The sequence below is a fragment of the Phoenix dactylifera genome, chromosome 3 (genome assembly GCF_051530095.1).
Source record: "Phoenix dactylifera cultivar Ajwa chromosome 3, Ajwa_hap1_PhDact_Kaust_v1.1, whole genome shotgun sequence".
NCBI classification, from domain to species: domain Eukaryota; kingdom Viridiplantae; phylum Streptophyta; class Magnoliopsida; order Arecales; family Arecaceae; genus Phoenix; species Phoenix dactylifera.
In genome coordinates, this window is record NC_143192.1 from 48,944,929 (window position 1) to 48,971,549 (window position 26,621).

At 39.0% G+C, this 26,621-nt stretch overlaps 3 protein-coding genes and 1 non-coding gene across 6 annotated transcripts in view; 2 read left to right on the forward strand and 2 right to left on the reverse strand.

Moving 5' to 3' along the window:
- Window positions 1-389: 389 nt before the first annotated feature.
- LOC103710756 (ALG6, ALG8 glycosyltransferase family) lies at window positions 390-8,472 on the forward strand. The gene is made up of 4 exons (XM_008796635.6): window positions 390-1,127; window positions 2,520-2,726; window positions 2,819-3,056; window positions 6,848-8,472. The coding sequence occupies exons 1-4, from the start codon at window positions 426-428 to the stop codon at window positions 7,213-7,215; spliced, it is 1,515 nt and encodes a 504-aa protein (XP_008794857.4). The 5' UTR covers window positions 390-425; the 3' UTR covers window positions 7,216-8,472.
- A 1,803-nt stretch (window positions 8,473-10,275) lies between these two features.
- TRNAM-CAU (transfer RNA methionine (anticodon CAU)) lies at window positions 10,276-10,347 on the reverse strand. The gene has a single exon. It is a non-coding gene; the product is annotated as a tRNA-Met (tRNA).
- Window positions 10,348-18,304: 7,957 nt separating this feature from the next.
- On the forward strand, window positions 18,305-20,605 carry LOC103710802 (E3 ubiquitin-protein ligase ATL4-like). Its single transcript, XM_088719388.2, has 2 exons — window positions 18,305-19,537; window positions 19,642-20,605. The coding sequence occupies exon 1, from the start codon at window positions 18,420-18,422 to the stop codon at window positions 19,533-19,535; it is 1,116 nt and encodes a 371-aa protein (XP_088575514.2). The 5' UTR covers window positions 18,305-18,419; the 3' UTR covers window positions 19,536-19,537; window positions 19,642-20,605.
- A 2,935-nt stretch (window positions 20,606-23,540) lies between these two features.
- LOC103703579 (MraZ) overlaps window positions 23,541-26,621 on the reverse strand; it is a 49,669-nt gene continuing 46,588 nt past the window's right edge. For all 3 annotated transcript variants that reach the window (XM_088718785.2, XM_088718784.2, XM_039119414.3), the window contains 2 exons: window positions 24,976-25,058; window positions 23,541-24,268 (listed from right to left, as the gene is read on the reverse strand). In XM_088718785.2, the coding sequence (XP_088574911.1) occupies window positions 24,121-24,268; window positions 24,976-25,058 (231 nt within the window). In that variant the 3' untranslated portion in view covers window positions 23,541-24,120. The remainder of the gene's footprint in view (window positions 24,269-24,975; window positions 25,059-26,621) is intronic.

The window sequence follows — 26,621 nt, forward strand, 5'->3', positions numbered from 1 at the left end:
ACAATTTCACTCTTGGAAATCTCCACTTTTGGAAAGTATGAACCAACGGGAGGGAAGATTTTGGCAAAAGCAAAGCTAGATACTAATGCATAGATATTGGAATAACATGCAAGCAAACCCTAACCTTTTTCTTTTTTTTTTTCTGATACGAGTAATGAGCTATAATGGGGGAAGCTCATCTCCAAAAATCGTTAAATCCCAGAATCCAAGCTAAGCCTTCTTCTTATCATTGTCATTGCCTTCTAATTGCCCAAATTTGTGTAATGGATCATCCTTTGGATCCGATCCCAATCCTCGTTCCCAAGTTTAATAGATGTGGGCCGGGCCTCCCATCCCACAACAAACGTAGCCCATTTTAAGTTTTCCTTTTCTTTTTATTATTCAAAGAGGAAAAAACCAGTCGTGCACCCACCGGCGCTGCGAGGATGGAGGAGGCGGCCTGGTTCTGGGGCGTGGCGACGTGCGTCAAACTCCTCCTGGTCCCGACGTACCACAGCACCGACTTCGAGGTGCACCGCCACTGGCTCGCGCTCACCTCCTCCCTTCCCCTCGCCCGCTGGTACTCGGACGCCTCCAGCCCCTGGACCCTCGACTACCCCCCGCTCTTCGCCTACTTCGAGCTCCTCCTCTCCTTCCCCGCATCCCTCCTCGACCCCACCATCGTCGACCTCGTCGCCGGCCGGAACTACGCGGCCCCCTCCGCCCTCCTCTTCCAGCGCCTCTCCGTCGCCGCCGCAGACCTCGTCCTCCTCCTCGGCGCCCACCGCCTCGCCCGCCGCCTCCCTCTCTTCCGCCGCCGCCTCGCCTTCGCTCTCCTCCTCTGGTCCCCGGCGCTCCTCATCGTCGACCACATCCACTTCCAGTACAACGGCTTCCTCCTCGGGATCCTCCTCCTCTCCCTTTCTTTTCTCGGCGAAGGGCGGGATCTAGCCGGGGGGATAGCTTTCGCGGTCCTGATCTGCCTCAAGCACCTCTTCTCGGTGGGTGCGCCGGTGTACTTCGTGTACCTCCTCCGGCATTACTGCAGGGGCGGATTCGGGAAGGCCTTGGGGAGGTTTCTGGCCATGGGGTCGGCCGTCGGGGCTGTCTTCGCCGTGGCGTTCGGCCCATTCTTGTACCATGGACAAGTAAGCAAACCTACCGTCTTCGTTTTCCCCTAATTTCCTTTCTGCTATCAATTCTTGAATTCGTTGTTGACGTTGTGCTTGTTTAGTTAAACTTTCTAGGGGTTAAATCGCAGTTCATTAAAACAACAATGTTTCATTGGTGATATAAGGAGAAGACGATGCAATCCCACAAGAACTGGCACTAAGGACTGACCTGGAGATTTAAGCGACTAGTTGCATAACAAGGATGGACGAAACAAGTCAATTATAGCTTGGTTAGGATAAAGCCTGGTAGTATCAGCTGTGAATAATTTGAATATGTCACGACTAACGACACCATAATAGCTATTGCATTTCGGCATTTCAATTTCTGTGATTGTCACTAAGATTATGATGATAAGGGATGCAAAGTAGTTTACCTTGAATTAAAAGGGAGCATATGGGACGGACACAGAACATGGAATTAAAACATGTTGGACACGCTATCTATCCGCTTATTTGTGCTAATTGCTAAACACAGATCAAACATGTTGATCGTACTATGCCCCTCCACCTCTCTCTCCGTTCTTGCCTGTATAAAATCATGTTATTCTCACAAATATCTCTTGTGCCTGTCTATTTAGTTTCTATGCTGGAGATGTAATATTGGTTCGTTCATAAGTTCATTTTATGGGTTGTTTGATGATTTCAAATCAGCAGGTCACAGCTAGATTTACTTAGAAGAGACCAAGATCTTATACCTTGCATGCTTGCTTGATGATCTGGCTTTCTTCTATCGTGGCACTGGTAGACCATGATTAATGTATTTTTTCCTGTCAAGGACATGTGAAGTTCATATATACTGTGCAGGCCACCAAATTCATATGGGAAAGATACAGAGCCGTTACCCATTGGACAAGAAAGGAAGGTATTGGCATGCTAATCTAGATCAAGGGATTGATAACATGAATTTAACCAAAGTACATATTGTTTATTCAGGAATAACTCGTGGGCTTCAAGATTGATGTTCTCATACAATTTTCCGCCATGCTTCCTGTTTTCATATGGGAAAGATACAGAACCCTTACCCATTGGACAAGAAAGGAAGGTCTTGACATGCTAATCTAGATGAAGGGGTTGATGACATGAATTTCACCAAAGTACATATTGTTTATTCTGGAATAATTTGTGGGCTTCAAGATTGATGCTCTCATACTATTTTCCGCCATGCTTCCTGTTTTCATATTTAAAATGGATTTTAATGGCTTTTAATGGTGATCTGGTTCTTCCACACATGACCTAATCCTTTTCTATATTTATACGCTTCTGATATAGGCGTCAATTCCATATGATAAACTAACGCTTCTCAAATTTTGCGAGTCATTGGTGTCATGTAGATCATATCTTAGTCTCAGTTTTATGTTGCTTTTGCAGATGCTACAGGTCCTCCATCGTTTATTTCCTTTTGGCAGGGGCATGTGTCATGCATACTGGGCTCCCAATTTTTGGGTATTTTATATAGTTCTTGACAAGATACTTGCATTTGTGCTTGCAAAGCTGGGATTTGTTATTCAGGCACCCAAAGCTTCTTTTACTGGTGGGCTAGTTGGGGATTCCTCACCCTTTGCTGTGCTTCCTCAGGTATGCCTGCTTTGATCCTGCTCAGTTGCTTTCACCAGTGGGTGTTTTTTTTTTTTGAAATGTAATTATCTGATATCTTCCTGAAATGTTAGGTCACTCCTGCAATAACCTTCTTGTTGGTTATACTTGCTATGAGTCCTTGTCTCATTAAGGCATTCTTGAAGCCTGAACCTAAACACATAATTAGATGGGTGGCGTATGCCTATACCTGTGGTTTTATGTTTGGTTGGCATGTTCATGAGAAGGCATCACTTCATTTTACAATCCCTCTTGCTATAGTTGCAACAGAGAGCTTCGATGATGCAAGACATTATTTCTTACTGTCAATAGGTATGTTTCTTGAATATTCTCTGCTGTTGTTCACTTACCTCAACACTTGATATAATCTTACTATGTTTTTTATTTATAAATATCTATATTATCTAGATAAAAGTTCTTTTTGAAGCTCGTAAAATTTTATCTGGCTCATTTTTATTTGGTTGATAAAAACATTGTATTTGGGTACATGTCATTTAATCTGGTTATCTTAAATTGTAATTGCATATTTTTTTCTGAGAAATTGATACCTTGTGTCGTTTGGTTGGCTTCACTGTCTAATAATAATAACTTTCTTGTAGCCTAAAAATACTGAATGCTATAATCAAGGTTTGCTGTCTCGGTACCGGACAAAACCAGTACGGTACGCCCCGTACCACCTGGTTCGGGCCGGTACGGCATACTTTGGCTATAATTTATTAGGGTTATATGTCGTTAGTTTGTGAACTTACTTTTCTAGTCCTAGAATGGATGCCAATAGACTAAGTTAATCTAGGATATTGTGGGACCTTCTTTGCACATCAACATGATTAATCAGTTATGCTGACAATCATCCTTTAGTCAACTGCAAATTCATTCATGACTAGGAGATTTGGCAAGGATCAAACTTTGTTGTAAAGCAGCTATGATTGAGAGTTCACTTGATGCTAAATCTAACACTCGTTGTTTCTTCATTCATGTCCATTATAATGACTAAGGATTTAAGTTTGACATGTATGTGGCATGCTGGCTAGTGACTAGCACAGCATATGCCATCAATGTCATGCCCAAAAAAAAACGTAAATCCCCTTACAATTAGAATACATGTAGAAAAGACTTGAGAGGTGCCGGGCCAACCTAGTGTTGGGTGCCGATACTGGCTTGGTATTATATGTGCCAGCTATCTTGGGTTAGAACTTAAAACCATGTTAATTGTCGGCTTCATTACTTTTCATGCTGTTTCTGTCATTGGCTTTCTCTTAGTTAACAAGGATCGCATGTGAATTCTTTTTCCCATTGTTGGAGCTAATCATTTTTTGTCAGGAAACAATGTTTGCTAGACTAGACATTCTTATCAGGAAGCCAAATTCTTGCCTCATGATTATTACCATTCTCATAAACTTTTCTCCACAACCCACTCCTTTAACATTATGATGCAGTTCATCAGTTCAATTTGATGACAGCTGGTGCAGTTATGCATGCCAGCTTTATTCTTAGGAAGGTATACTTTTTTCTCTAGTCATTTTTAAGTTCATTCTTAAGATTTCATTGAAAAGGCTAGTTAATCAGATTACCATGGTTCATCCTTAGGTTGATTAGTATTGCATATGCTCCTACGGTCTTGTTTATTCTTTCAAAGACATTTCTACTTCAAGTACCCAAATGAAGGATGCTATCCACATTTTCTTCTAATATTGATTCTAATTCGAACTTACAGAATCATTCAATGACTTTTGAAGATAAACTTTCCTATCTTTGTATATTTTTGCTACCATGACTTTATAATCTCATCGTGATGTACTTTATATCTCTAATTCTATGTACTCTATAGCTCCAATTCTCCCTTCATGTCATTGGCTTATTTATGCTTTTCCTTCTCACCATGTTTTAATCTTTGCTATCATTAATATATTATAATTTGCATGCTTCACCTTGAAGCTTCTGCCTTGTCAGCCTTTTTGTTCCCCAGAGTCCAACATTGTCTTCTTTGCCGTTCTTTGAAGGGAAACCCTCTTTACCTTGGTTCCTCTTTTAAGCCTTAGATTATATCCGAGTTTCTTGTTGTGTTTGGTGCTTACTTTTCAACTCTTCAAACACCTCTCCGGCTCTTGCAATTCTTTGAAGACAAATTGCCATATGCTATGGTAATACAACATCATATTTGTTGTAACTTTCAGGTCCTCACATATCTCCTTCAATCGCTGATCTATAAAGATTATTGCATTGTCTCCTTTTGAACTCCACCATGTTATTTTGGTGTATTTTATGTTTTAGTTCTTCGTTACTAGCATATATATTTGACATTCCTAACCATGGTCTGCCGTACTGGTCCGTACCGGCCGGTATGGGCCGGTCCGTACCGGTCCGGTCTGGGGCCGGTACGGGATCAGTGTGGAATCCGGTACCGATAGTTTATTGTTGGAGAACCGGTACGGGACCGATTCGGACCGGTACGGGACCGGTTCGGACCGGTACGGGACCGGTTCGGACCGGTACGGAACCGGTATGGACCAGTACGAGACCAGTTCGTACTGATCCAGGCCGCCACCGGTGGGCCGACCGGTACCAGTATGACGGACCTTGTTCCTAACTACTTGCCTATATTATAGTGCTAGATGTTCTCCTAGGTATCTCCTTACAAATATATATGATTGTTGATCTCTCTCTGCGTGCATGCGTGCGTGTGCATGCGTGCGTGCAAGAAAGATAATCTGACATTTTTTGTATGCACTTGCTAAATGCAATAATATGTTCATTTAGCCAAATTTCTACTACTATGACTAGATTATAAGAAGCTCAAGAACTGCTGCCAATGCTTTCTTATCTCTTAACCTTTGTTCCTCTCATATTGTTGAACACCTCTCCATATGTAACCATTTGGCTCACTGCCTACGAATATGCTTTTTCATTATGGGTCCAGCTTCTCGAAGAATATTACTCTACATTCTGTCCTCTACTCCTTGTCTTTTCTTCAGGTTAAATAACCATTAGTACCTGAACACCAATATTTTCTGGATTTCTGTATGTTGACACATGAACACTTCTACATGATATTGATATGGCATAACATTCCTTGGTACCATGAAAATTTAAAGGATCATCCTGCATCCACTTGAGGCATTGGCCCTTAGTTTTGTAGAGTTCTATCAAATGGCACTTTAGATTATGGCTTGTTAAAACTTAGCTATTGCAAATGTTGAAAAATATTTTTCCAAAAGTGCCTATCCACTCGTAGAAGTGTGATGCATTTTTCTTCTCTCTTTAATTAAATATGGTGTCAACTGGGAGTTCTTTTAGTAAGAGATATGATGGACTACTCATTAAGACACCATTCTTATGCTCTTATGCAAAATGTTTGTACTGTACAAAAATGTCCTTTTGTTGGATTTTATAGGTTTGAATTGTTATATCCATCCGGACACTTTGAGATTTTGAAGTGTTAATCGAGATACTTTGAAACTTGGCAGCAGTTCAGTATCTATGTGGCACTGTCAAAAAATTAAATCATTTCTTCCTTTGATACCAACTCAAGCACCCTTAATCTATATCATGGTATATCTGATCTGCTAATCTTTTATCCAGTTAAACTTGTCTCTCTGAGTATCACCCTTTCCTATTTACAAACTTTGTAGCCATTATCAGTGTCTTAAGATTTTCCACTTTTGACATTTGTTACTTGCAAGCATGAAATCAAATTTAGAATGAGGATTCATAAAGCAAAGCCCAAATGGATGGTTAGGACATGGCTTGATAATTTTGGTAATAGAAATAAATTTAAGGTCAGTGATTGATCGCCAGTGGCAAAAATTTCTGATGTGGAAATCTAAAAGAAATTTAGGAAAGTTTTCAAAGACTAAAAACTCAGAAGAATTGTGCAAATAGGAAGAATTGTTTATGGTAAAACCAGTCTTAACAATGTCCTGACCTGACATCTATTGGGGCTTCGTTGTCTGTTCGAGGCAGTCAGAACCTTGTAGCACTGAATCCCCTAATCTTTCAGAAGGTTCTTTAATCTGCTGTAGCAAGATTCCATTATCAACATTTGTCCAGTTCTTCAGCATATTTTGGGAGACTAACACATGTTTACACTTTATCTTTTGCTGCAGTGTCCTGCTATTCCCTGTTCCCTCTACTGTTTGAGCCCCGGGAATATCCAGTAAAAGTATTGCTGCTAGCCATACACTCGATCCTCATGTGGTTAGGCATCTGCCTGTTCAGATTAAGCAGGACTCCTCACCAAAGTAAAATGAATGATTCGAGGGGCTCCAGCGAACAGAATCAATTAATTGGATGGACTGGGGCATGTTATCTTCTGGGCTTGTTTGGTGTCGAGTTATGGGGTCAGTTATTACACCCCTATTTTTTCGGCAACAGGCTTCCATTTTTGCCTCTTATGCTGGTATCAGTATATTGTGCAATGGGCATGATGTACTCATGGGCATGGCAGCTCAGACAGATAGTAAGATGCAGCTGATAGAATTTTTCCTCACAAAGGATTCAGGATTCTAATGGATTCCAATTGTCAAGAAATTTTGTGTTAGTAAATGTTATTTTTTGATCGATTATTGGAACATGACATCAACTAAATCATGCTTCCTACACTTTCAATATTCAGATGCTACAGTCCTCAGGAATGATGCCGTAGTCCTGGTCAAGCAATAATGCCTGTGTTCTTCCATGCTATAGCCAAAAAAGGCGAGTTCCCTTCAGATACAAGTTGAAAGATTCATTTTGCTGCCACGATTGCTGAGAACGTCTCACACCTGGTGGTGCCTTTTATCATCGTCAGTCTTCACTCTCAGTCTTCTTTGCAATCTTAGAGCCCTTTTTTTATATTCACTGTGCATTTACTTTGAAGATTTTTACCAAGATACAACAGAATGGTGGGGCAATGTGCGGACTGATTAGCCATCCTTTCGGTTTCTTTATCTGTTAATGGGAGCGTTTTCCCCCTTCTACTCTTTTTCTAGCTTTTTCCTCCCATGTTAGTAGAAGCTTTGGAAGCACTATTTTGGATGGAGTTTTAATGGAAAGCATTGCTACCAGAGAGCAACAAGATGATATGTTTTTGCCACGTATGCTTCTACTCAAGGATCTCTACTCTAAGGATCTCCTAGCTCAATAGTGTTCCCATGTTTACACTGCTGAAGAGGGTGACTTCTGCAAAAGAGCGTCATCTTTTTGAAGGTAGTGCTGAAATCACTTCTGAATACAGCAGTGAATGTCATCTCTACCAAGAGGACAGAGAGAAAACCCCAAATGCCGTCAATCCGTTGAACATGGTGAATTATTAGGGTCAGCTGGTTGCAAAGTGGGTTCTACAGGCTCCTACTGTGGTACAGCTTTTCCCAATGTGTTCATGGCCAGTTAAAATGTTATATGACTTTGGTTCAACTTACTGCATCGTATATTTTTTGAAGAGCAAAATGGAACTGTTCATGTATTACCAAAAGAGAAAAAAAGAACACTGGTCCTGATGGTTTGCATTATTTCTGTGTGGACTGTTTTTCTGATGGATCTAATCGAGCCAGCTTTTGTCACTCCCAAATACTCAGCTGTAGATAAATGGAAAGTTCTTAGTCCGTTCTGATTTAGACTAGAGATTTGCTGACCATCTTGGTCTAATAGTCAGTGTCTTTTTTCCCTCTTTCAGTAAAGTTAGATGCTCTGATTGTACATCAAAGATGTCTGATGATTGACAAGGAAAACTAATAAAGCTGACCTTAATATACTTGCGTCCAGGCTTCATGGCTGGTGGGCCGTCTCGCAGTGTCTGATTAAAGCTGTTTCCAAACTGTTCTCTTTGGGTCCACGGTGCTTTGAAACTATCAAGTGCTGACCTATTATTTCCTGTTTTGGTAGACAGTGTTTCCTTCATGTCTAAACTCATTTGTGGCACAAACTTTTAGAAGATTTATTGTCCAATTGCCATAATAGGCCACTAAAAGTACAAGGGTGAGACTTAACCCAACTGCATAAATTCATTTGTTGCGTACATCTAACTCTCTTCAGATCTTACAAGTAGTACAAGCCTTATGCATAGCATCAACTTATTTTTTTTTTAATAGCAGCGCTACAATGCACGCTATAAATAGAATTTAATATGCTAATAAATTGCATATCTGTAAAAGTAAATTGTAAATCTATGTAAAAATAAATGACTAGTAAAAAGTAAAATTAAACATTTATTAAATTTCTCTAAAATAGAGGTGTTATGAGTCATCAATGCATATACTTCAACTATCATATATTTACATGATAATGAAGTGGTATGAAGTGGTGCAAATTCTATAGATTTCTTGTGTTATTTTATACAAAGTGGCATAGTCAAATTGTTCCATATTTAATAAGCTATTGTCTTACATACTTATAAACCTATCCATCTACTAAAACTTTTGCACTAAACTTCAAAAATGCAGAACATAATAACAACTTCAAATAAATTTAAAAATAAAAAAAGGCAAGATATTTTATTTTTCATGATGCTCTTTAACCATTCATTTGCTAAGAAGTTAGTTACAAAGAAAAAACTTATTATCTTCTTATATCCTCGATAATTTTTTTTATTAAGAATGAAAGGATCGTTGATGCCAAAGGACCTTTAAATATGAGAGAGAATGTGTTAACAAAAAATTCCATTATCTCTTTTCACATGATCTCTCTGTATTATCTAAAAATGCTTAATTTTTCAATAAATATTAGAAAATCAAGTTTACTAAAGGCCCTTGTATCTTAGGAGTGAATTTTTTTTATCAAATATTTTCTTTATTTTCTTCTCCTCCTTGGAAAAAAATACTTAAAAAAAAGAAAAAAAAGAATTTTTATTGAGAAATTATAAGTGGTAAAATGATATCTAATTAAAGGGTTTTGGATCTTTCTTAGTCAAAATCTCTCTTTTTGTTTTTCTTTTTCATCAATAGTTTGTTTAAAAAGAAAAAGAGTAAATAATGGGAAATCAAGTTTCCCAGAAACCCCTGTTGTATGCTAAAGATGTAAAATAATATTTCATCAAGTATTTTAAAGAAAATAGATTTACTATTAAGTAATCATAGGCCATAAAATGATATTTGATAAAACTTCATGTATTTTTAATCAGTAAATCTCTTTATTTTCTTATCAAAGAATACTATTATTTTAAAGTAGAAAATAAAAGGTGTATGATACCAACAAACTCACTTTATTTTATTGTTCAACAATACTTTTCACCAAAAAAGTATAAAAAGTAATAAGAAACCAATCAGTTTCATAAAAAATAAATTCATCAAGTATTTTCTTTATTTCCCATTATTTTTTATTAAAGAAAAGAAAATAGGTTTACTATTAAAAAATCATAGGTCTTAAAATAATATTTGATAAAAGTTAATGTTTTTGAAAAATCAATCTCTTTATTGTGGTGTCAAAGACTAATGAAGCCAGCAATCCTGCTATATTTTATTGTTCAATAATAATTTTTACCCAAGAAAAAAGTATAAAATTAATAAAAAGGCAGTCAATTTCAAGGAAAAAAAGTTAGCGTTGGGGAAGCCTATACTCGTATCAGAGCCAGGTTTCGATCCTGGGACCTGTGGGTTATGGGCCCACCACGCTTCCGCTGCGCCACTCTGATACGTATAGAAATTTACCATTGTTAAAGAATTATCATAGGGATGCAATTTCACTTCATCACCTGTTTCTGTACTTTCAGGTTGGATTAGTTTGATCGATGGGCAATACTTGACACAACTAATCCGTTGACGGACCACGACCCCACAAATGGACTCTTCCTACCTAATCCTAATTCTTTTGCTTTTGTTTCATTGTTCTTCTTCACAAATACTATTAAGTAGTGATAGGGTTTTTTTTTTTTTTCCAATTCACAAATCAGCAACAAGAACGGCCTCCAATATGCCTCCATTTTCTGCGAGCGAATCAGCAATAATAGTTAAAACTCAGGAAATTCAAGACCTCGGAGCTTCCAAAGTTTGCATTACTTACTGACTACAAAGTTGGAGCTACATCAGTTACGATAACTCTAGAGGACTCGCATTGGTGTTGTTCAATGAATCTGTGGCAAGTGACGAATGAGTCTCAGACTGGGTCCCAGGGCTTCTGGTGCTTAAGACGGTACGGATAACGCTATCCAATTCCAACTTTGTCATCGCATCCGGTAGGAGGGACACCCACAGGCCAACAACCCTATGCCTGTCTACAAATAATGAAAACATGGATCCAAGCCTAGCGCACAACAGTTATCAAAGAGGCAGATATGGAAGATGCTATATATTACTTTGTTATTTATTTTAAATATTTTAAAATATTTTTTATAAAAGTTGTGACTCTTCAAAAGACAATGTTAGTTTCCGAAAAGATACTCTTCAAAAGACAATGTTAGTTTCCGAAAAGATACGATATTTTCGAAACATTACATATTTTCGAAACTATCATGTTTCTTCGGTCTTTCAGATAGAGTCTATAAATAGACTCTTTCGAGATTAATTCAAAAACAATATAATCTCTTTTTTTCTCACTAGTACTCTGTCTCTCGAGAGTTTCTTCTACAGACAGAGAATTCTTTCATACTTCAACTTTCTACTTTTTTTTTCTAGGCATATGAAGAAGTCGGTCAAGTCAAGCATCCCAATGATTGTGCTCGTTAGAGGAGGATCAGGCTGAGCTGGATTATGTGTGTATTTACGAACTACGGGGATGGCATCACTAAGATTCAAACTCTTGATTTCTCCAATGTGGAGCCAACATGCGGAAAAGATTGTCAAAAAGACAAAACTAAGAATAGTTGACCTAAGTAACCTATATTATAAAATTTAACATAATTCTAAGTTAAAAAATACTCTCCTGTATTTTATATTGAACTACAAATATCTTCCTGCATGTCGAATTGCTACAATATCAACATCATATTTTTCACATTATTGCAGAATGGTCCATCCTCCTCTTAATTGAGATTAGGACTTGTTGGAGATGCCTAGGTGGCGGGTGATGTGGTATGGTTGTTTGAGGTGGAAAATGCAAGGTTGATACTGCACTAATTTGACATACAAAAAACAGAATACCGAAAAATTTTCTTTTTTTTAAGCCACAAGTATACCATATTCATTAAGATATCAAATAGATGGTGAATAGCCAACCTCGTTCATTCCTTTTTTTTTTTAGGGGTGGGGATGGGTGTTTTTGGCGTTTAGGAGGGAGGAGGTGGAGGGTACGGGGGAATGTGGTCCTTCTTAGAACACCTAATAAGCATATGTAAATTTGCACAGAAAAGTAAGAAGCATTGAAAATTTACATGTAGCAGTTTGGCGAATCAGTGTTTGAAAGTAATATCAAAGTTCATACCAACCCCTTGTCCAGACCTTCAAATTCTAGGTAAGTCAGAGACCAACTAATGCACCTTATTTTCCTAAGAAGACCGACTATTAGCATCGAAGTGCATCAAAATTTCCGAATGAAGCCAAGCCTGATCGATTTTATTGCACATTTGGTGGGAATTGTGGATGATATCATAAGTCTTTGGGCACAAGTAAGCAATTAAAAGTGGGTATGGCATGGTTAGTTCTAGACATTACAAAATTTGAGCCACAACTACTTTATCATCATGATCTAAAACTACATGAGGTCAACAACATCATGGAGTAGGAAAAAGCTCCAACTCTCTGCCTTAACCTGAAGCAATTGCCCAAACCACTCAATTCTCTATATCCTGCTCCACATTTGGCTCTGTGTGCATGCTTATTAGAGCATTGCAATAGGTGTTTATATTCTTGACCACAATTTTAAATACTGCATAAGATGTGATCATTTGATTAAGCTATCATGTGAATTTTTGTTGTCAATTCATCATGAGGCCTAGGTAGAAGCACAAAAAAGAAGTAAAAGAATATGCCAACTGGTTCCTGGTTGATCATGACATTGTACAGGGAGGGAGAGAGTGCTTATGAGGCTCACAAAATATATAACAACTATAGAGCTTATGAAAAAGAGCTCCGTTAGCATGAAAGAAACAAAACAAGGGGAAGACATGGCCACTAAATAAATGAATGTATTGCTTTCAAATGCACCTTCTCCCCACTAACAATTCCAAAGACAAAAGGGGAGTGGACTTCAAGATAATGATGAGATTCATTTGGTAAAACCATGCCTTGTTTGCAAACCAAGCAAAGGCACACGTCTTCCCGCTATGTGGTGTTATTTTTAGTACTTTATATGAGGCATTTCCGGTGCACCTCATATGGTTCAACTATAATCGAACAAAGCTCCAAATGAACTTCAACTAGAAATTGGTACTGTCTTCCACATTTCACCGTAACTATTCTAATGACAATTATTAGTTGTTCTAGTGAGAAATAACAAACAGTTACGGTAGACTAATGTCATCACTCGGCTATGCTAATGTTCACAAGATCAAAGGTGTTTTTAATTTGGGCTGATAGAGATTTTAATCAGAAAAAATATTGTTTTAATTGCGAGAATGATGAAGAGGTCAAATATTGGTTGTTGTTCTCATTATACAAGTCAATATAGCTAGATAATTGTCAAATAATATCGTTATATTAATAGCCATAACTTATTTGTGTCATGTTACGATTAGGTTTGGGCATCATTACAACAACCTCTATAACATTGTAATGGTTGATACTTTGAATCATCTCTCGTACAAAAATCTTGCTGCATGCTTCAGTGACAGGATCTGATATTTTCTCAACCCACTCTTGGTATTTGAATTCCTTATACATACAAGCTAGAGGGCAATGGGCAGCGTCCAAAATCCACATTAGCCAATGGACACGTAAAGGAGCACATGTGGCAGTGAAGCCCTCGAGTTAACCAAACTTTCTGCAAGTTATAGAAGATCTTATCTTCTTTCTTTCTTTCTTTTTTTTTTTTTTGGTACACCGGCGCTTCATACACAACAAGTATGGATACAACTCATAAAATTAGAAAGGATGAAGAAATGTAAAGGAGATGAGACAGAGATGTAGTTCATCCAAATAAAATCTCTGAAATAATCAACCGTATAAGATGCTACCCAATACGCAATACTGTTTGCCTCTTTATAAATATGAGTAGCCTGATGGAAGGCATACTTATTCAAAAGACTGTGGATGTTGTGGACCAACCGTATCCAACCGGCAGCACGCTCCGAACCTTGAATCCATTCGATTATCGTGATTGAGTCCCTCTCAAGAATAATATAGTTCGCGCCCAGCACTCGCCTTGCATAAGAAACTCTCTCCCATACGGCTCTGAGCTCGGCACTGATAATGGTCTGATCGAAGATATGCCGACTCTTGGCCGCCACCAATCTAACCTCCTGATTGCTGATAACAAAACCGGCACCACCAATGTATTTTCTCTCACCAACGCTGCCGTCGAAGTTCACCTTGAGAAAATAAGGGTGGGGACTCCCAGAAGACGAGCACAGTCTTCGACGCTACAAGAGCAGAATGAGAGCCCCAAATTTTTCTTATCCAAGATATTTACTTTGTTTTATTTGTAATGGTCCTTTTGATATAAAGGACAAGGCGCAGTTACTAATTAACATAAACTACCTCTTTGTAGCCGTAGAATTAGCAGCCTTTCTCACCCCAAGTAGAAAAGGTAGAAACCTAGGTCCAATAGGTACAATAGGAGAATGTTGTCCACATCGCCAGGTTAGAAAACTTGGGGCCAGCAGTCCGTTTTTCCTGTAGACTTGTTGGAAGCGGGAAATTTCCAAGGAATTTAACGAGTCCTCACGCATTCACCCCGCAATTCGAATGGAAAGGATTTGAATGCTGTCCGCTGATGTTTGCAGTGCCTCGTCAATAATAGTGCCAAAAAAAAACAAGGCAAGCCAGCGAAGCGATGCGCCCGAAACCAATGGCCCAACCGCAGCAAGGACAGCGCTCCCATTTGGAGAAAGCTTCACAAGGTCCCATTCCCGCTGCTGCCCATCACCATCCATGAGGGGCCACCGGAAGGGTTTAAAGCTGGCCATCGGATCATCCAAAATCTCTAGGGACTCAATTGGGTTCGCAGGAAGAAGAGTAGAAAAGGTGTAGTTGATTAAAATGTAGAGAAATACTTCATGTTTGGTTGGAGTTTTCAAAAAAGTAAGATAGATAATTGCTTCTTTTCTTTACACGATAATAGTAGTCCAAAAATAGCATTTTACTACACATTGTCCGTTGATGATTGCCGATTAAAGTATCGATGCCGAATACGGTGGGACCGATGGTATCAATTTGGCTCCGCTCGTACTTAGTCGATCACCAACTTCCACATCCCCCGGTGAATTGAGCATCAATCAGCATGGCGAGTAGTCCGTAACCTTCTCTTAATTACAGAGATAATTGACAAGAGAAAGCAAGAAATCTTTTACCATAATTTGGAGCTTATTTTCACAGAATTTAGATGAGATAGGATGATTAGCGAGTATACAGGCAGAATTTACATATCATCAAGTTAATATTAATCATAAATGCAGAGGTCTCCAAGAAACTTGCTTACTGTTTCTCCTACTAAACACCTTGGAGCTCTCGCGAGACAAGTACGGTCTCGAAGGTAACTCCCATGCGCTGCCCCGCTGCCTCGCTGGTGGTGTGAGTTTATATTGTGTATCATTATACCAACAAATCAAACCAATTCCCCGGCCTCGGAGTCACTGCCACGTGCCAGTCGCGGGCACCATATGGAAAAGAGGGCAGAGGTACGTCGAAGAACTTTTGAGTTACTAATATAGGCCTAAGACAAACCTACTCTCATTCCTCTAACCATTGTCAACGCTTAATTAGAAGATGATTTCTTTTACTTCTTGTTATTTATTTTTATCTATCATTTTAGAATCACGGCAATTTACAACGTTAATTAATTTCCTACAAATAAAAATTAAAAAACCACTTTCTTTATCATGCATTAAAAATTTATTTCAAGTTTGTATATGTTTAGTCAGCAAGGTATTAGATGAGATATTTTTCATTCCATTGCTTGCGTGTCTGTCCAACACATTGTTCTATCTTAATATTAGTTGTTATGAAAGTGATTGCTCTTGACAATTGATGTTTGATATGTATTAATTACACACATTTAAAGATTCCATGTGGTTATGATGCTGAACTCACACTGCTGATGAGCAAAATAGACTTTATTGTTTTATTTTAAATGGTCTTTTCATTTTCACGAGAAGGAAATAATGAAATAATAGCCCATGATAGCCAAAGAAAATAGTTATATGCATCTATAAATTCAATTCATTGTAAATGGGTTATCAGTAAAGATGGCCCACACAGTGATCAAAATAGAGATCATCACATCCAAGTATCCAACAGAGGTTGCATGGATAGAATCAGTCTTATTAGGACTGTTGTGTGCACACTCACACGGCAATCCTAATAGGATTAAAATATATATTTTTAACTTAATATTTTATAATATAATATTTTAAATATTAATTTAACAATATATATTATAAAAAAATAAAAAAAATATTATTAATATATATATATATATATATATATATATATATATATATATATATATATATATATATATATATATATACATATGATTTGGTTTCTGAGACTTTGAGCTGAATATTTTGTTACTTAAATTCGACTTGAAAAACTATTTGAGTTATTCATGCTTTGTAATAGCCGAATCGAGTCGAGCTTGGTAATAACATGCTTAATTTATTTTTAATCTATTCAACCTGATCCGCTTAATCTACCTAACTTGTTTTAATTTATTTAACTTATTTAAAATCCATCTAAAATTCTACCCATTTAACTTTGTTTGCAATCCGCTTAGTCTATTTCTAATATGTTTAACTTGACTCCCTTAATCTACTTAACCTATTTAAAATTTGTCAAATTCGTTTAATATGTTTAATAAATAATTTTTGTGGTCGGATCAGATTATTTATTTAATAAATGGATCAAATTTTGATTAATTTTTTTTTGTTTAATAAATAGGTTGGATTTGGGTCGATGTATTTTTGACCGATCCGCACCAAACGGGATAGGCCACCCCTGCTCGCTGCTGCCTTCCCTCGACGTCTTCGTTGCCGGCTGCATGGACGACTCCCCTTTGGTGGTATTAATGGGTCGGCTCTCGTACTCGTATATTGCGATGTACCGCATCTTCGCCACCCGGTGCACCGCCGGCGCAGGATACCGGAACTTCATCATCCGGCCGTTGATCTCGTCGACTGGGTTGCTGGAGGGGTACGGGTGCGGTGCGTCGTTGGCGAGGATCGCCGAATCAGTTGGCGATCGCGAGAAATCGACGATTACGTCGGCAATCTCCGACGAGGCGAGGAGGAATTTCTTGGAGCTCACCGGTTTGAGGAGGTAGACTGAATCGGGGGTCGTTGGTGAAGAAGAAGAAGCGGAATAAGCCGTCGTTGCTGGAGTTGATGATCCGGAAGCAGTACCGACGGTGGCCGACGGCGAGGAAAGGCCAGGCCTTGGCATTGACGATGATGGCGTCGCGCTGTGCTCCGGGTGAAGACGAACAGGGCTTTTGGGCAACCTTTTTAATCTTCCAAGACTAACCATGGTTAATCCTTGAGGCAGCAGCAGTTTAAATTAGCTGACGTGTCCAATATTTGGTGGATTAGTCTATGGCTGACGTGGTGGAATAAACTCTACTTGGAAAGTAGAGCTTTCTGAAGTAGAGCTTTTATAAAAAAATGTTTGCTGCTCAGTAACAATATTTCTAGAATGCTGTGGCACTTTAACATTTATTTGGTAAACAAAATAAGAATGTACTTTTATATGACAAAATCACCATAAAGAATATTATATAATGCTATACAACTGAGCATAATAAAATATAACATATATTAATACTTAAATATATGATATAGTATAATATTACTGTAATGTAATATAATATTATTATAATATAGTAATATAATATTACATACTATAGTATAATAATTTAATATAATATTAAATTATTTAACATAACATATCATGATAATATAATATTATATTATATTTATAGTATAATACAATAATAAATATACAAAATAATATAATTATTAGTCTACATTAATTTTCATAATATAATATAATATTAAATTATTTAACATAACATATTAATGTATAATGATATAATATAATATAATATTATATTTATAGTATAATACAATAATAGAAAATAAAAATATTTTTTTTGCATAGAAGGAAGTATGATCCACAATTAGGGTTCTTTGTTACGGCTTCAGCATATTTTTAGGTTTATAAAGGAACAGAGTATGTAATTGTTATATTTTATTATAGGTATTTTGATTTAAAAAATAGCTTTTCAACAAAGCTCAAAATGGTTTTTCGGAAAGCACCTGGAACTTCTTTCAAAAAAAATTGATTTTAATTTTTTAAAAAAACTAAAATAATTTTTCAAAATGTTACTAAATATATTTTTTTATTCCAAAGTGCTTTTGAAAGACCGATGCGTTTTCGCCTCCGGAAGCTCTCTCCGGGCTAAGTCAACCTAACAATTTTGCGTTGAGCAGGTCTATCCATGGCATATTAAGATATTATCCCCGTAGTGTACGAATATTGTTTAAAAAGACTTAAAGGAGATTAAAGACTATGGACGAGAAATATATAAAGGCCAGAGGCAACAGAGAGAGAGAGAGAGAGAGAGAGAGAGACAGAAAGAGCGAGAGAGCGGCCAAAAGCGTAAGCACCCAAAAACCACATGACATTCCGCGACATGGCCTCCCTTCCTCTTCCTCCTCCGCCGCCGCTGCCCCTCCCGCAGCTTCCCTCGCCGTCGGAGGATTCCAGCCACAGCGCCTCCCCCTCCCCCTCCTCCTTATCCTCCTCGTCGTTCGCGTACAGCCCCAGTATCCTCATCATCGCCGCCATTCTCGCCTTCGTCTTCGTCGCCTCCATCTCCATCTACCTGCTCCTCCGCTTCCTCTCCCGCTCCTCCTCCTCCTCCTCGGCTCCGCCGCTCATTCACCGCAGCTGGTCCTCCTCCACCTCCTCCGCCTCGTCGGCGCTCTCCGATCAGGAGAAGGCGGCCCTGATCGAGTCCCTCCCGCTCTTCTCCTTGGCCTCCTCGGTCGCCGTGCTCCCCAAGTCGTCTCCTGACTGCGCCGTCTGCCTCTCCCCCTTCCACCCCCACGACGAGCTCCGCCTCCTCCCGGCCTGTCGCCACGCTTTCCACTCCCCCTGCATCGACACCTGGCTTCGATCCACCCCTTCTTGTCCTCTCTGCCGCGCCTCCATCACCCTCCACGCCCCGCCCCTCCCGCCACCGCCCCCGTTGGCGGCGGCCGCGGAGGACCTTCCCAGATCCAGCAGCTTCCGCATCGAGATCGGCAGCGTCAGCCGCCGGAGGACGCCCACGGAGGAGGACGCCACCGGGGCGGCCACCTCCCTCCCCATTCCGCCGCCGCTTCCGCCGCCGCCGCAGCCGCAGCCGCACCTGCGGTCCTACTCGCTGGGGTCGTCGTTCGACTACGTGGTGGACGAGGAGGTGGAGGCGGTGGTGGCCCGGATCCGAAGGGCCAAGGAGTACAAGGTGGAGCCGGCGGGACTTTCGCCGCCAGGGGCGGAGGTGGCGGAGGCGGCTGGCGGAGGAGGAAGTAACTGGCTCAAGGAGTACGTGGACTGGCTGGCCTCGTCGGCGTCCTCGTCCTTCTCCTCCCTCCGGTTCTCCGGGCGGTGGAGCCACCGCTACGACGACGGCGTCGGCGTCGGCGTCGGCGGACGGGACTCGTGGGACTTGGAGGGAAACTATCAACAGCGGGAGGGAGAGGAGAGCAGCTATCAAAACACCTTCTACCGATGGCTTGTAGGGGCATAGTTGTAAATTCCATCCTCCCTTTTTTTTTACTTTAATCCCCCAGGTGCTCTCAATGGAAGCTTCTTCCGGATAAAACGAGTTAACCAAAAGAAGTCACTGCTTTCAGATGAAATTGCAGGAACGCAATCCCGGCGTCCGAGACTCGGGAGTCGGCGTTATTTCTTTTCTTCCCTTCCCTTCCCTTCCGCCAGGATTTGCTCCCGTCATCCCGACGAATAGGATTTTAAAAATGGCGTGACGACATCAAATCGCACCCCCGCTGACTGGAATTGAATGTTCGAAAGAATGTCAAATGTGGGGGGGGGTTGGTAGCGTTTTTAGTGCATTTTGGGCATTGCTCGCCCCCTGATATTTTTCTTTACTTTATAGTTTTGAATCTAAGGGAGGAGTGGTGGAAGGAGTGAGAACGGAGGGGTTGGAATTGAATCGGGTCACTGATGAGGGGATGGGAGACAAACACCTCGCCCTCTCCTTTCAATGCTCTCATTAAAAGCTCATGATATGGGTGCATGGGTTGATACGAAAAGGGGGTAGAGTTTCTTTTCCCACAGAATATTGCCATGTAAAAGAGAAAGTAGATGTATAAGTGAATGTATACTTCCACCCATTATTTGTCAACCTACTGTTATTTCTTACTCCAAGTTATTATAGTTGGAATGTTAACATGAAGAATATGAGTATTATGTGCTCTAGTTATGATATGTCGATACCATCACTCTGAACTTGATTTTATATACTTGAGTCCACAAATTATATTTAGGTGCCTACGAAAGAAAAGTTTCAAAGCGTAGGGGGATGACATGTCATGGGGGATGACAATGGAAAGTTCTTGTTTTTTCTTTTGTAATTAAGTAATCGCCATGTCATGGGGGATGACAATGGAAAGTTCAAGCTTGGAGTTATGTTTGTATCCATTGCATTCCAGGATATGTTTGGTTGGAAGAAAGTGGAAGGACAAAAGCTTGGTTCTCACGGAAGTCATCATTTCCATGTGTTCTGTTTGGTGGAAGTGAAAAACCGAATTTTTCAAATTAAACAAAATTTTCTGAAAACTGCGAGATTAAATTTGCTAAGGGAGAGAGGAGGGGGTCCGAAGTTACTATAAAAACGTGGATGCCCATAAGTGCTTGCAGCGAACGTTGCACTAATTGCCTAAGCTAGCTACTGTAGTAAGAGCATGGTTGGAGGCACCTGGGTCTAGGGTTGTCTTGGGTAGTGGAAACCCCCATCTATCTTGGATTCCCTATCTAAGGGATTTTGAAGATTATTTCTTTCACCTTTTTTTTTCCCTTGATACGACGATTCTTTCTCTGTTTGGATAGGTCACAATTCAGGTGTAAACGCTAGGCTGGCTCAAAGATTCTTACTCGGTTTGGCTTTTTCTTTATATTGCATCATCTGCAAAAAAAAAAAAACAAAAATCTCCTTTTAGAGGATAGGGCTATCATGCCCCGTTTGGCAGAGCCGTTGAAAGTAGAGTTTTCAGAAATAAAACATTTTGAAGTAGAGTTTTTATAAAAAGCTATTTGTATTTTAGTAACTGTATTTCTAAAATGCTCTGAGATTTTAATATGTGTACAGTATAAAAACTAAAAAAATATTTTTGATATGACAAAATAATCATAAAAGATATTGCATAGTACTATACAATAGAACATAATAAAATATAATATGTATTAATATATTAATATCATTGTAATATAATATAATATTATTATAATATAGTAATATAATATTATATACTATAGCATAATAATATAATATAATTTGCTATTATATAACATAATATATCAATATATTATGATATAATATAATATTTATAGTATAATAAAAATAATAAGGGTATAAAATATTATAATTATAATTAATATATATTAATATTATTATTTTCTATAATTACTATATTAATATTATTATATTTTCTATTATTTTACTTAAAACAGCTTCAGACGGGCCTAAAAGTGCTTTTCCGAAAAAGTTTCGAAATGGAGCTTCTTCCAAAAGATTATTTAGCTTTCCAGCAAAGCTAAAACAGTTTTTCAATTTTTTTACCAAACATCTCTATTCAATTTAAAAGTATTTTTGAAGGGCCAGAAAGTGTTTCTGACCCTCCAAAACCTATGCCAAACAGAATTTTCTTATAGTCTCCTTTTATATTTTTAAGGATCATTTTTTTTCCTTGGATTATCTTTTAGTTTTTTAATTTTTTGAATGTATTCATAGTAAAATTGTATGACCTATCTAGCCTATCAAAAAAAACAAAAAAATCCTCTTTCTTTTTTTTCTTCAAATTAAATATTTTATTATTCAGTGAAGAAACGGCTGTGTTCTTGCTTGCTCCATATCGAACATAAGAAAAGCATGTATGATCGAAGTGCAGTGAATATCAACAAGCCGAAGTCTGAAAAAAAGCGCAACCATCAATTGCCAACTGCCTGCCTTGTGCATTCCAAAGATTATCATCCTACAGCAGTGAAAGATGATCATTATAAAAAAGAAACTGGAAATATATAATTGCGATTAGACATATTTTAAATCTACTTGTATTGTCTTTGTCAAAGATCGCTTTCTTTCTGAATGTGTACGCTGAGTGGAATTGGACTGCATCCGGGAGGCCAAACACTTGGCTGGTCGGTCTCCCACCTGTGCTAGATATTGATGAGTTTTCCATACTTGTCACTTCTATCACCTTTGGGTTATTCAAGGTTTTGAATCCATGGAGCCGATCATGGTTTTAAAGAATTACGATTCAGGTTGACGCATGCCAGGAGTCTTCATTAAATTATAAAAAATGATGACTCTAGGCAGCCAATACTGGCTTCTTTCTTACGTTCTCTGGAAAGAAACATTCGACTCAACTGATAGTCTGACCCAAGTCAAATGCTTAACTTGATTGCTCCTCGCGGTTGATGTATCAGCTTAACCTGCTCCCATTAATAATTGAGATTTACTCGTAGATGAGATCCTGGGGAGAGGGGGCGTGCGTATACTAAGGTCAACCAAGTGACCAACCATGCATTAATTAAGAATATTCTGTGGCCGGCTGACCTAACCGTCGACCCAGTCTTGGGGATACTCTGAGAGCTAAACGCCTCACTCACATCTTCTAGGTGTCAGAAATTAAAGAATGCGAACAGTTGTGAGAATAACTATGTTGTGGTTTACAATGCCCTGATGCATTGGATAGATAACAATCACGGATGGATACATAGATAAGAGACAATGAAGCTAGAGATATTGATTTCCGTTCGATGCTGATAGATAATTTAAAATAACCCCTGAGGTGGTTCTGGAGAATCTACATCATCCATTGATACAGTTGAGACGTATGAGAGGGAGTTCAAGTTGCGTAGTTGGAAACAGTACTGTAAGTTAAGATATGAGGTGTTGCAGGGGAACACCATGTGCAGCCGGGCACTGCAAAGCTCTAAGCTTAAGGTCATACGGTAGAGCTAGGAATGCAGACATTGGGTGCTCAGCCGCTGCCTGCTTGGCAACGGTGCTGAAGAGAGGAAGTGGAACCACGTTCGTCTACTTTCTCTGGGGCTGAAAAGCATATCCCAGTAGCACGCCTTCCACCGCAGAATGGCCCGGCTCACGTACCCTCCACCGGGCGCCCCTTGCGACCATCCTTCAATTACACCGGGTTCCTTTGCTGCCTAACATTTGTTTCATGCCATTAGCGTTGTTTTATTGTAGTAGTTTCTGCCTCCTCCTTTCTAGCTGACTACAACTTTATAGCATAAATACGCCCCCACGGTAGCGAGCAAAGTGAAATTTCATAAAATAACACCAACCAGTACACTAAATTACCTTTTATAAGTTCCTCAGAGCATAAATAAATAAATAAATAAATAAATCACCAATGAGAAACAATGCTACAATGCTTCACGTCTTAATTTTCATTTCATTTTCACTTCTGCTGCAAGAGGGGTTCTGCATAATAAGAGGGGGAGGGGGAAAAATTGATGCTGCTCAAGTAAAGTACGGATGACCCTCCCAAATGTTTGTGTGCAGGCTCCATATGACTTTATTTACTTGAATAAAATTGCGACAAACAACTACAGAGAGCAAATAATTTAATGGAAAAATGATCATATCTGATGATACATACAATGGGCACCATTCACCATCCTATACAGCTACTATTACTCCGACAAAAAAAAAAAAAAACACTCAACATACCGCCAAGACTAGTTGCTATACACTCAAGACCATCAACAAGAGTCATGTTCTACCAAGAAATGACTTTTTCTTTTGTTCTGGATTACAAGTTGGGTTTTCAAATTAAACCTTCGAGAACACCACAGTAAGACAGGCCAAAGCTACAGTCCCTTAAAATGCGGGGGGTGAAGGGGAATGCCTGGCTTCCTGGCTGCAGTTTCAAGCTGAGGGAACTTCAGTGCAATGCTGCAAACAAAACCAAAACCTAGACCAGGTTAGAATTTACAACGAACATATTTACAGTGACAGACTCTGACAAGAAGCGCGTATGTCTTGCTCTGGTCACTGAGATTGCTATGTTGCCATGCTTGGAGTATCAGCCAACTTAGTGCCTTCAATCTCCCCTTGCTCAGCATGAATCTCACATGGCCCAGAATTTCTCTGGATCTGGACTAAACAAAGATAGGTCTTGGATTTCTAGATTTGCTATGTGCCAATTGACCAGGCCTGCTTGCAATGACTTAACCAGAAGAAGGATTGTGAGCAGAACCCACCATTCATTGTCCTCCCTATACACACGAAAGAGCAGTATTATCAAAACTTTTGGATCCACATGCATCAAATTTTTCCATTAAATAAGTTTCATTTAGAAGCAGAATATATTTCTTCTATGGATACCAGTTGAAACACATCAAGATTCCATGAACAAATAATTCTCTGATTGTGTTAGTATGTAACCCCTGTGTGTGCGCACACCCGTGAGCAACTATGGATTCCATGAACTTCTGTGCACGTGCGCGATTGCATTAGCATGCACCTTCTCTGCTTTGCTGCAGTGGGCTGTATATGAGCACACTCTTGATAGATAGATAACCACAATCCCTGTGTGTTGGGGGAGGTGTCCACGTTCATGTGCATAGACTAGCATTTATGGGTGCATGTGTATATAGGATGCATGTTTAGATACATAGATAAGCACCGACAACTGTAATCCTTTTATACAGTGACCAAGCATCTGATCCTTTTAAGGGTTTCAGAATTCAGTCATTCAAATGTTTCATGCAAAAAGAAAGTAAAGAAAATTAAAAATCAACCCAGCTTTTACTCAAGTGGATAATTTTTCCATGTTACTATCTATCAAGTTAAAGTGGTTCCTCCAGCATTTACTATCATCTTTATTGGCTATCAAAGCATACTGTAACAAGAGAAAGCTCAGAAGTGCTTTCCCAGAATTGTGGTCCCAGAGAGAGAGAGAGAGAGAGAGAGAGTAGCGCACCTTAACTTCAATGTATTCAGTTTGGCAGTCAGTTCAGATGAAGAAAATCCATAATAAATAATTCCACAGACAAATCCCACAATCTGCAAGAAAACCACAATCATCTTAAAGAGCAAATAAATATATGCACACTCTACAAAGATTAAGTTAATTAGCAAATAAGACCTCTCAGTGACATTTAAAGAGATTTCAGGAACTCAAAAGATAAAGCTAACAAAAGTCATTGCTCAATGGACTTTAAAACCTTCCAGACAACAATGTCGATGACCTTTGTTTACTGCATGGTCCTATACTTTCAAGCACATACAAGTTTACCATCTTTGAAAAGAGCAACAAATCAACAGTTTTTGGAGAAAAAAGGTCAAAACTGGGTGGAAGAAGTGCCCTGAAAGTACAACAAGCTGAAATCAAAACAATTTAATCGAGCAAAATAAAAATGATAATTCCTGGAGCTAATTTTCAATTATGTTCAAGTTGTAAATGAAAATCAACACATTATTTTGTTTTCTGAGCAAGCAACAAATTCAAGGACTCATTATCTGATGAGATCAACACAGTGACACAATTCTGCGGTACTTTATCATGATATAATTGAGATAGAAATTTCACTTCTTTGCTAGAGTGCAACCCAATATATCTAGCAAAGGAACCAAGACAATGACAGCGATAAAGACAATGCATCCTTAGATATTTTGATGGTCTCAAGCCCTGAAAATTCAGGTGATCCCCTTGGTGACCATCTGAATTAGGAAAAAAAGCTTGCACAATTTCTTTTCTAGTTGATCCAATGTCATAGGTATGCCTGGCAAATGAGGATGTGCAAATCCAACCCCAAATAAGTGGAAAAGGCTCGATGGTTATGATTATGATCCAATGCAAAGGAAAGAAACAGGGGTTTTCTTCTTTTCATATGAACTGTTGGACCTTGATTTAAGGTTTTTGAGAGAGAAGGCTCTTCTTGATTTCTGTCAGCATTTTGAGATTGTGAAGAGAATGTTGTGAATATTTCAAGTTGAAGTGCTTTAATGTGAGATGCATCATAGCAGTTGGACTAGGAATCTAGTCTTGAATAACTTCAACATCTTCAGCAGATGTCATACTTCCAGTCACTCGAACATGCAGCTTTGCTTTTTACTTCTTTTTTTTTTTGGCAAAGCTACTGCTTTAGCTTGATAGCAGCAAGATGACTTTCATTAGGCAATTCCATGATTCAGAAGAAATGATCTACAGCCACAGATGATTTTTTAACTCCAGAATTTGAAATTGTCCATGGAAATTGGAGGCCAATATTTTCATCCTTCACTCATGCTACTGATTTGGTGGATCTCCAATTTAAACATTCAGGAGACCTTGCCGCTAGACTCTTTATGTGGAGCACCACCTTATGGAGGAAATGCATGGCATCAACAGCTAAGGTTTCTCATCAACCCCCCAAACAACTAAATATTTAATACCACTTTCTAATCTTCCTGCAAGATTGCAGTTGTTATCAAACTCCCATTTTTCTGGAGGGGGTTGGATCCAATTCCTTTTCTGCTACTGCCAAAACATTTGATATAATCATGTTCAAAGTGTTCATCATGATAGCATGAACATGAAGCATACTGATTGACTGAAACTCTAGTACTAGAGCAAGATCATAAAGG

What these genes read in the sequence shown, in the direction of transcription:
- LOC103710756 (XM_008796635.6), top strand. Translation starts at nt 426, where the DNA reads ATGGAGGAGGCGGCCTGGTTCTGGGGCGTGGCGACGTGCGTCAAACTC. An exon ending in CCTTTGCTGTGCTTCCTCAG is followed by an intron (nt 2,727 to 2,818) that starts GTATGCCTGCTT and finishes CTGAAATGTTAG; the next exon opens with GTCACTCCTGCAATAACCTT. An exon ending in TTATTTCTTACTGTCAATAG is followed by an intron (nt 3,057 to 6,847) that starts GTATGTTTCTTG and finishes CTTTTGCTGCAG; the next exon opens with TGTCCTGCTATTCCCTGTTC.
- LOC103710802 (XM_088719388.2), top strand. Translation starts at nt 18,420, where the DNA reads ATGACATTCCGCGACATGGCCTCCCTTCCTCTTCCTCCTCCGCCGCCG.